The sequence below is a fragment of the Quercus suber genome, unplaced genomic scaffold, assembly GCF_002906115.3.
Source record: "Quercus suber isolate HL8 unplaced genomic scaffold, Cork oak 2.0 scaffold_10, whole genome shotgun sequence".
Classification (NCBI taxonomy): domain Eukaryota; kingdom Viridiplantae; phylum Streptophyta; class Magnoliopsida; order Fagales; family Fagaceae; genus Quercus; species Quercus suber.
The window spans coordinates 530,069-540,659 of record NW_027069476.1 but is presented as its reverse complement, the minus strand read 5'-3'; the positions used below and the strand labels follow the sequence as shown (position 1 = coordinate 540,659).

The following is a 10,591-nucleotide window of genomic DNA, read 5'->3' as shown; positions in this document are numbered from 1 at the left end:
AGAGAAAATGGGAGGTATTTAACTCTACCAATTGACAACTTTTGAAATATAGTAAATTGAGTCTAGTTAATAGGTGCTTTTAGAATATTTGTTAATGAATCATTTTAGGAAAATTTTGATACGATTTTTATGTGAAATATAAAAAATTGTCAAAAACATCAGTTATTTTTTTCCTTTCTCATAAAAGGTTTCTTAAAGTATTTCTTAAACAAATACTCTTGGGGTATCTGTCAACAAATTCTTGTAAATTTAAATTGTTTTGATTTAACTAAAAGCATGTGTTTTTGAACTTATGGACATGTTTATTTTTTAAGCCAATATATGTATATATTTTTGAAACATGAGTTTTTTGGGGTACAATTTCACTTTTATTCTATTTTTTTAAAGTTAATTAAGGAAACAATTTTTTTTTTTTTTTTAGTAATACTGTAGAATTTCACCTCAATTGAAATAATTAAAACCCACTTTTAAGGCAATAAATTTAGGAAAAAGAGGAGACAAAGGTTTAGAAATCTTGATAAGGGTGAGGCCAGCAAACCAACAGTAACAGTTCAAATCTCCAATCATTTTCCAAGTCCATCTTGTATAAGCCCAAACCTTCCAACCCAAGCCGATGCCATGTCTAATTAAGAAGGGCACAAACTCCTGACTAGTGAGTATCAATTCATGGGCTTTAAAAATGGTTTGGTTACAAATACAAGATGAACTGAGTAATGTAAAATGAGCTACACAACAATTGTGGCGCCGGTTGGCAAAAAAAGAGTAATATTTGTGTTAGAGTTCAGAATTCAGAATGTGTAACAATGACATGTCTTATTTTGATTGGGCCACCTCTATTAAAACACACTGGCGTTTCGTTTCGTTTCGTCCCACATTGAGAATTGAAGAAACTGAAATAGGCCTCTCCTTCCTTCCTTTCTTTCTACTCATTTTCACAGCAGCAGCAGAGAAATAAGCAAAGTCGCTCTGATCGTTTCTTTTCCCAACAGGTCTGCTTCTCTTTTCTCATTTCTCATCAATCAAAAACGCCTATCTCTTTTTATATATATATGTCGTTATATCACGTTATATATATGTTTTTCTGGGTTCTATCAGTTCGATCAATTGTATGAAACTCATGTGTCTATGCTCGAAATTTAGTTTGTTATTTTTTAAATTTTTTGCGAAATTAGATCGATTTTGCTTCGTTATATCTGACCTCAATTCAGTAATCTGAGATCTAAGACAAAGTGTTCAAATTTCTATTACTGTCAGATCTGAATTCATGAGCTTTTTGAACAAATTCTATTCCCATCTGGTAGCTGGGAAAAAGGTAGTAATAGAAGAGAAACTGAAACTTTGAGATCATATTTCTATTATTTGTTAGCTTAGAAATAATGGGTAGCTCATGAAATTTATTTAATTTTCGGGTTTTTTTAAGATTTGAGGAAAGACGTAGAATTTTGAGGTTTTTATTGAGTTTGTTTATCATGTTCTTGCGCTTTCTTAGCAAACAAATGGTGGGTTATGTTTAAAATTTTAGATGATTTCTCTTTTTGAAGGATTGGAATTCATGTGCAAAAAATCAATTGGAGGATGAATCTGTTGTAATTTAGGTTTATTTCTTTTGTTCTGAGCAGTGGATTAAAGTGTGTTAAACGGTAGAAAATGCCTTCGCAAAAGATTGAAACTGGTCACCAAGATGTGGTCCATGATGTGGCGATGGATTACTATGGTAAGCGTGTTGCCACGGCCTCATCAGACCACTCCATTAAGATAATTGGGGTGAGCAATGCAGCATCTCAGCATCTCGCAACATTAACTGGTCACCAAGGACCTGTTTGGCAGGTGGTATGGGCTCACCCAAAATTCGGGTCTTTACTTGCTTCATGTTCTTATGATGGGCAAGTGGTAATATGGAAGGAGGGTAATCCGAATGAGTGGGCTCAAGCTCATGTCTTCAACGACCACAAGTCATCCGTCAATTCCATTGCTTGGGCTCCCCATGAAGTGGGACTTTGTTTGGCATGTGGTTCCTCTGATGGGAATATCTCAGTATTCACTGCAAGACCAGATGGTGGTTGGGACACTGCAAGGATCGACCAGGCTCACCCAGTTGGTGTCACTTCTGTGTCATGGGCTCCCTCAACAGCACCTGGGGCTCTTGTTGGTTCTGGCTTGCTTGATCCTGTTCAGAAGCTCTGCTCAGGTGGTTGTGATAATACTGTGAAGGTGTGGAAGCTGTATAATGGGACCTGGAAGATGGACTGCTTTCCAGCTCTTCAGATGCATACAGATTGGGTTCGTGATGTTGCCTGGGCACCTAACTTGGGACTTCCGAAATCTACAATTGCAAGTGCCTCACAGGATGGAAAAGTCATCATATGGGTTGTGGCCAAGGAGGGTGATCAATGGGAAGGCAAGGTTTTGAATGATTTCAAGACTCCTGTTTGGAGGGTCTCCTGGTCGCTGACAGGAAACATATTGGCTGTTGCTGATGGAAACGACAATGTTACATTGTGGAAGGAGGCTGTAGATGGGGAGTGGCAACAGGTGACTACGGTTGAACCTTAGAATCCTATTCTTTTTGTCTGTTAAACGGTTAGTTCCTAAAAGTACTGGATTCCTTTCTGAATCTTTTTTCATTTACATGTATTAGGACTTACTGTTTGTTTACATTTTCTTGTATCTTAGTACCTTGCTTAATATTGTTAAAGATTCAAACTTGGGAGATTATACCAAATGCCTAAACTTGCCAGATACGATTGCTGATTGTAGTTTGTGGGAATTCTCTAGAAATTTTTGATGTTTGGTCATGGTGGACTTCTAATATCAGTTCTGAAATTTTGTCATTCGGTTATTTTTCTGCTAATCTACCATTTACCATTTATGATTGGAACCGTAGCTGATTAATTAAAATAAAGACATGTCTTTATATGATTCCACCTATAATCCACCCAAATGTTATTCCATCCTTTTTCGTTGCGCTGAAGTGTGTGGTTTTTTTTTTTTTATTTTGGAGATTGTTTTTGGGGGGGTGATGAGTTAAGAGTTCCTTTTTTTTTGGATATCTACAGAATGTTTGGTTTCAGGGTTTTTCCTGTGGTTAGATTTGTTGACTGGTGTCCCTTTACCCTTAAAAGAGACTAAAGTCATTGTAGCATCTGTCAGTAACCATTCATTTCAATGCACTTGATTACTGTCATGCATGTGTAACATATAGCACATGCCTCTGAATAGCTTGAGCATTGCTGTGATCTATGAAGCAAGCTGATTCTTTGTATACAAATGAAATGGATTTGAAATAAATAATAGGAAGTTTGATCCTCAAAATGGTGGAAAAATGTCTGCTTTTTAAGTTGTACATTGTAAAGGACTATAAAAGTATTGAAGCCTCTCACAAGGCAGAAGCAACTGAAGCTTTTGCCCTCTTTTGCCAAGGAGGGGAAAGGTATTGATGCTTATGCAGTCAGTGGGAATATCTGAGTTGGACTGTGTGTTTCTCAATTATTGAGACTCAGAAATTGTGCACTTCTTGCTAGCCCAAGGAATTTATGGCAATCCAATTTTGTTGGAGTCTTGTTTGATTTGCTGGCATTTCTTTTATGAGGCAAGTAATGCTGTATACAAAACTGTCAAAAACATTACCAATGCAAGTGTTGACTGGGGGACTACTACTGTTTCAAATAGAGATATTTAAGGTTCAAATCCTCCTCTCTTACTTTTGTATTTGTAGTTAAAGAAAAGGCTATGATTGGGGATTAGACAAGCTACATTAAAAAAAAAAAAATCTTAGAATGTTGATGTTAAATGGATTACCGGATGCCCATACAAGGAGTAGAATTTGTAGTTTGTTTTGTAACAATATGATGATGATGCACAAAGGTGATTTGGAGCAGCACTTAACTGTCTTTTAAGTTCATCTTGTTAGCAACATTTCTTCATTTGTGAAAGGTAGTCAAACCTTACCGCGATACCATCATCTCCTTCGACGATACACCCGTTCATGTTGAGATTACATATGAGCATGAAAGTTGCTTCCCCCAAATATTAGTATTGATAGGATAATGACATGATCAACATCCCTCATTTCTTATCAAAAAAGGAATTCCCTCTCTGTGAGTGCTAATGTGCTTGGACTCAGGAACTGGTCAACTGAGTGATGTATTGTGCATTGCTTTAGGTGTTAATAGATGTTCAGATCATTATACTACTTGTAGAACTATGATGTTGCAAAAATGGTTGGTTTGTTTTATTTTTGTTTTGTTTTGTTTATTTTTTGGTTTTTCCAAGTAGAAAACGAGTTAAGACGCGCTTCCTAAAGATCAGCACCTTAAAGCATATATATTAGTAATCCGATGGTGTTTTTTTAGCAGTCCAAGGGGTTGGTTTACTTTTGGACATGGTGATCCAAAGACAGAGTAAAAAGATTCAAAAAATCGTTATATGCAGATATATGATAATGTAACACTCAAAAGGGCTGTAGCTCGTAGAGAGCTACTATTGAAAGACATGATGAATCCATATGAGGATAAAAAAAAAAATTGACATGGTCGCAATTTCTTTTCAAAAATCGTTATTTAAACAACATAACACGTATTTCAACAATATTTTTTTACCCATACGTATTCTCATGATACTTAAACAACGTTATTAGAATAACACTACCAAATAAATCATACATGTTAGAAGCTAGATTTTGGGATTTGGTTTCAATAAACCAGGTACCTGAAAGGCTGAAACATTTGTCAGATTCATTAGCAAAAATTTTTTTCAGATTCCAGAGACATGGTCTGAGCACAGCTATTGTTCACTAATAGATGCCCACATATTGATATGAAACTCATAAATTTTAGATTTTTTTTTTTAGATTAAAATTTTTATTGTCTTTTTACTTATTTATTTATTTTTATCACAAATGAGGAGGGAGATTTTAAACCAGGAAAAACCAAAAAAATGTCACCTTACTCAAAATACTCTGATAGCAAAATCAATTAGGTTCACTGTCGTTCGGCTGGGAGTTGGGTAAGAGGACCTATCAATGCTTGGGTTAAAACATTAGTCAGATAACATGTAGACATGGCAATTATTTGGACAACATTATATATTAACAAAAAAATAGGAATGGATCCCCTCCAAGTTTAAGCCAGATGTGCGACTTGTGACATTTATTTAATTTTTAAATGTTACATGTCTTACATTTAAATAAAAATGAGAGGAAATTGAAGGATTCAATTGGAAGAGATCTTATCCCAAAATATATATTTTAAACAAATTAGACTGCTTTCAACCTCTGGAATGTTTGGGGCTAGCGAACTCAAACTCTCTAGTGAAGTCCATAGCTTAAGTGGCCTTTAATGGAGCCAAAGAAAAAATCTTCTACAATATCTAATCATATTTTCCGGTAAGTCATGTTTTCTAAGACTGCATAGAAGTAATATTTAGGAGTACGTTGTTTAGGCTTTCTATAATTTTCCATTCTGAATGTAAAAAATGGAAGTTGTGGCTCAATGGAGTAATTTCATAGCAGTAATTTTTAAGTTGATGTTCCATATTTTCGGTTCAAATTTTGAAACGCACTTAAACTTAAAACTCCTTTGTTTTTATTACATATATAAAATAAAAAACTTGGCTTTGTTGCCCTTATATTTTGATACATACACTGCTGCGACTTAAATAATACTCCCAAGTGCAGGATTGCTGCGAAGTAATAACTCGGTAAGTCGTTGAATCCACAGAAAAAAATGAATTGATTAGCAAACAACAAGAGAATAAAACTAAAATAATAAAGTTTAATTGAAGATATTTTTGATGATTTAGTAAAGGTAATTTAAATTGAGAGAAAATAACAATATATTAAGGCGCTAAGGTTTAGAGATCCACACACAACACATTTATTGGTAGTCATAACAATATTTATTTTATTACTCAACTAAAATTCATACGAAGGATGATCTTAGTTGGATGATTTAACAATAAAAACTCGAGAATTTAGATTGTCTAAGGTAGTTTCATGAAATTGATTAATTTTAGGCAAAATAAAACTAGTGAATTAGTTTGCAGGGAATATTAAGCATTTAACAAGTCTGGAGTCTACGATAAATCAAAGAATTATACAGAACTAGACATTTTTCTAGATGAGCAAAACAATCAAAAATATAAAATCATAAGCATTAAAATTAATAAATAATTATTAAGAACATACCAATAAACGGTTGGGTTTCACCCCTTACCTTAACAAGGCTTCTAGCAAGCCATAACACAAATAAAATTCTAAAAACTGTAAAGAAACTTTAAGAAAACCTAAATTATGTTCTACAGCAGCTCTCCCTTGAATTTTGTCCTAAAGAGTCTTTAAATAGGTCAAGAAATCCTATTACAAGTTAAGTTCCTGTTTAGAGAAAATCTCAGATTTTTAGACTTCACTTAACCGACGTTTTGGCCCATTTAACTTAAGAATTATGACTTTTGGTAATCTACAAACTTCTAGCCCTTTAAGTTAGCTTTCCAGTCCAACTTGAATAATCTCAATTGGATATCTGATCTGAAAGTTATGCTCCAAATACTAACTGGTGCGCAGGCTGGAATTCTAATCCGAATTGGACTTGGATTCGGTGCAAATTTCCTTTGATTTCTTGCTCCAATTGGATTTGAATTTAATTGGGTTGGCATTCTTTGACTAGTAAAAGTAAAGTTCATTAGCTTTCTTCTTTGCACATATCCACTTATTTAATTTCATTACAAATTCACGCATTAAAATTCAATTAAGCACAAAATTGATTATTCAACATTATTCCAAAGCCAACTATAAGATGCATAAATTAACTCAAAATAAATATGATAATGCTTTCTAATAATAATATAAATATGTAAAATTAAGCTATTATCAGACACCATTGGTGGAACATGAATGATTTAGTAAACTTAATTATAGATCAAAACGATAATAAAACTTGCAAGGCAATTAAAAACAACATCAATAATAAAATATAAAGTTGCGATTTATGAGGAGGCTTACAACATTATTAAAAATGGTTTTCAAGTAAGGCTTGTAATTCTCAAGATTCTTCAATTGATTTATCAGCGAGAGAGTGTCCATAACATGTAGGGTTATAGACTACATCTATTGATCCCTTTGTTGCCATTAGTGTCTTTCACCCAAAAAAACAAAATAAAATAACATTTTCACCAACTGTGAGGAGTAAAAAAATAACCATTTTGTGTTTATGAGTAAGTCAGTACAATGAATCTCACGTGAAGTTACAAATTATGAATTTTTAAAGTGAATTTGAGCTAAATAAAACTGGCTTTAAGTTATAGGTATTTTCAAGTTACAATTATGAGAATCAGATGATGAGTTTAAAGTAATAAGATATGAATGATGAGATATAGGAATTGAGATATCTCCAATTCAAACAAGCTTTTTAATATTTGCATAGTATATCACACAAATTCCCAAACTCAAAACTTATGGAATTGAATAGTCTTATAATGATAGATATCTTCAAGTGAAGACTATGGTGAGAGTCTGAGGCTTACCATAAATAATTGAAAGAAAAATAAATAAATAAAAAGAGGTGGAGAGACGTAGAAGGCAAGAGGCAAGTGAGGTGCGTGCCATCCACGTGACACACTTGCAAGTGCTATCATGTTAGTGAGTGTAGACAAGATAAGCACGACGCACGTGTGGGAGAGGGAGGGGAGCAGGAGCACCGTCCGGAAGGAAAGAAGGAAGGGTGGTGGGTGAGTTAACCGTGAATAGATTCTAGCCACGTGGAATTTGACCAGACCAATGGGTTGGCTTTTGAACACCCCCGACCTTAAAGACCTCTCACATGTTTGCTGACACTGCTTCAACTTTCTCACGTGCTTCTCGGACCCCACCCCACCCTTATTTAAAAGTTTAAGCAAAGTAAAGAAGCAAGAGTTAAAATAATAAACAAATTTATTTACTGTATAAAATAAATAAATAAAGTAAACATTAGATATAGTTAGTTAAAAATGTAAGTATTATTATGTTGACATTTAACTGTAACCGAAACCGGACTTTATCCATCAATGGTAATGGGGATTGGTGTAGAATGACTCGTTTCATCTAACTCAGTTTGTGGCCTAAAAGTGCCACACAGAGACACTTACCCCCCCCCCCCCCCAAAAAAAAAAGTCCACATACATTGAATTTTCTTTTTCTTTAGTTATCAAATTTAAGAAATGATTGTCAAGAGTCTCATAATTTGATCGCATTGTTTGCTTTATTTTTTTATTTTTTATTTTTGGAATTGTTGCCATTACTGAATTATGAAAAGAAAAAAAAAAAGATTACATGCCATCATTATTTTGATATGTGTGTTGTGAAAAATTATTAGATATTTATCGAAGACAACCACCGTTGTACCATTTCCTCTAGTGTGAAATTAGAATTTAGGGATATAAGTTATTTGATACTAACCAACAAACAAAAATTGGGGGAAAACAAATCCTATAATGACTATTAGTATATTAGAGGAGCTCATCATTCAATTATTCGTTTATTTATTTATTTATTATACTCAAGTGCACTGAAGAAGGGATTTGAACATTGATTTTTATAGTAAAGAGAAAGTTATGTTATTGAATATTTGAATTACAAAAATCTTAACAATAATTTTTTTTTAATTGATGAAAACGACGAATTCTAAAGAAACATGGCTTAATAATTGCAATAAAGTTCATCAATGCGTATGCTTAATATTTAAACCATTTGCATTGGAAAATATGTGCCATTATTCTTGAGCTCAATTTGAAATTGGGTTTTATAAAAAATGTGACATTATTCTAAAATTAATGAATTGAATTAAGAATCTGTTTAAAATTTATTGTTTCATAGAGAAAAAGAACGATTTTAAATGAAAACACAATAACTTTAGTGTTTCGATTTATGTTTCTAAGAAAATTACACCTTTAAAATTGGAGTAAAAATGTGTTTCCAAATCACAACTTGTGTGGCGTTTTTAAAATCCTTAGAAAATATTGTTACTCATGGACGTCTTTATGAGTTAGAAGGGGATAATTCGATAGTTGGAAAAGTGGAAATATCAAGAGTTGCCCCTTGAGCTAGAAAGCTCTTTTAATTTTCACCATGCATTTATTTGCATTTTTTAAAATTATTCTTTCAAATTATACCCTTTAAAATTAACATTTCTTAAAACACACACACATTTTTTTTAACCACTTGAGCCATTTAGGCACCCTATACAAATTTAAAATTCATATAAAACATAAGATGTTTGACTTTTTGTTAACATGTTAATAATTTTGTCCCGTAAGCTTTTTTTTTTTAGAGAGTTTCAACCTATGACGTCTGCTTCTGAATGATAGCTCTTTATCATCAGACCAAGACATCAATTAGTTTTGGTGTAAGCAGAGATTAAACCTCAAATCTCTTATTCAATCATCAGAGACTTTACCAGTTGAGCTAACTGGAACTTACATGAAAGCTTCCAAGATCTCAAAAGTTTACACATCATAATTATTATATATATTTTTAATTAAATTTAAATCTTATTATATATTTAAACCCTCCACTAAAATCTTAGAATAATATATTTTCTTTTAAGTGTTAAAATATATAGTTTTATACTCAAGCACTATCATACTAAATGCCTAATGTATAAATACATATTTTCATATGCAAATACAATTATAATCAATACTGTAGGGGTATTAGGCCCGAGAGTCCATCATTTGTTTGTGTTACGAGTCTGTGACCCAATTTGAGGACAATAGGTTGTCTGAGGAGAAGAAATCTTCATTAGAAAAGATTGTATTAGTAAATAGAGGTTAGTATTGACCATAATGGCTCAAGAGGGTGGGTGAGGATAAATATATCCTCGGTTGATTGATGTCGAGGTCCGAACGGGTTGTCTATCGCTCAGGGTGATGTTCTAAGAAGTCTCGTTGGAGTTGATAAGTATCGTGGAGATATCGGACAGGAAATTTCCCTAAAATATTTAAGGAGAAAGCTGCTATCTCCGCATTAAATGTACTGTAGCTAACTCTCTGGCCGCATTAATGTGGAGGTGATATCTGAACAGTATTGTTTCAATCTTACAGCTACTATATGGGGTCTTAGGGGAGAGGCTGATGGGACAAGTATCAACACCAACCCTCTAGCATGCATGTGTAAGGTGAGAATGAAAATAAAAGATAGTATAAAAGAAGAGGGTGGCAACAAGAATGGAGAATCGAGAATTCAAGAGTAAAACATTGTAGCATTCAAGAACCAAATTTATAACCGAATTTGAGAATAAATATAAGAACAGACCTCCTCGGATCTTGCCGAGGACGATTTTTCTTCAATACAAAATTTTTCTTTTCATTTTCTTATCATCTGAACTCATTCTAGTATTTGTTTGATTAACTAAAACTCAATTTTCCAACCCATTCTCTATTAATTTATTGTTTTTGGCTTTTTGGGCCCAAGTCCATCCACGTAGTGGGCTAGGAGTTTAAATTTGGTCCTTACAAATACTTATTAATAATTAATAAATATTGTAATCATCAAATTTTATGTTTAAATATCATATTATGATTTTTTTGTGCATTGTACAATTTTTTTTTATTTTATATAAGA

The 10,591-nt window shown here is 33.1% G+C and overlaps 1 protein-coding gene across 2 annotated transcripts; it reads left to right on the top strand.

The window, feature by feature from the left end:
- Positions 1–843: 843 nt before the first annotated feature.
- On the top strand, positions 844–2,831 carry LOC112010417 (protein transport protein SEC13 homolog B). Of its 2 annotated transcripts, none has more exons than XM_065777561.1 (2): positions 844–989; positions 1,542–2,831. In XM_065777561.1, the coding sequence occupies exon 2, from the start codon at positions 1,648–1,650 to the stop codon at positions 2,551–2,553; it is 906 nt and encodes a 301-aa protein (XP_065633633.1). In that variant the 5' UTR covers positions 844–989; positions 1,542–1,647; the 3' UTR covers positions 2,554–2,831. The 2 variants fall into 2 exon arrangements, with proteins under 2 accessions (XP_065633633.1, XP_023898525.1); XM_024042757.2 differs by having other exon boundaries at positions 846–989; positions 1,620–2,831.
- The last annotated feature ends 7,760 nt before the right edge of the window (positions 2,832–10,591 follow it).

What these genes read in the sequence shown, in the direction of transcription:
- LOC112010417 (XM_065777561.1), top strand. Translation starts at nt 1,648, where the DNA reads ATGCCTTCGCAAAAGATTGAAACTGGTCACCAAGATGTGGTCCATGAT.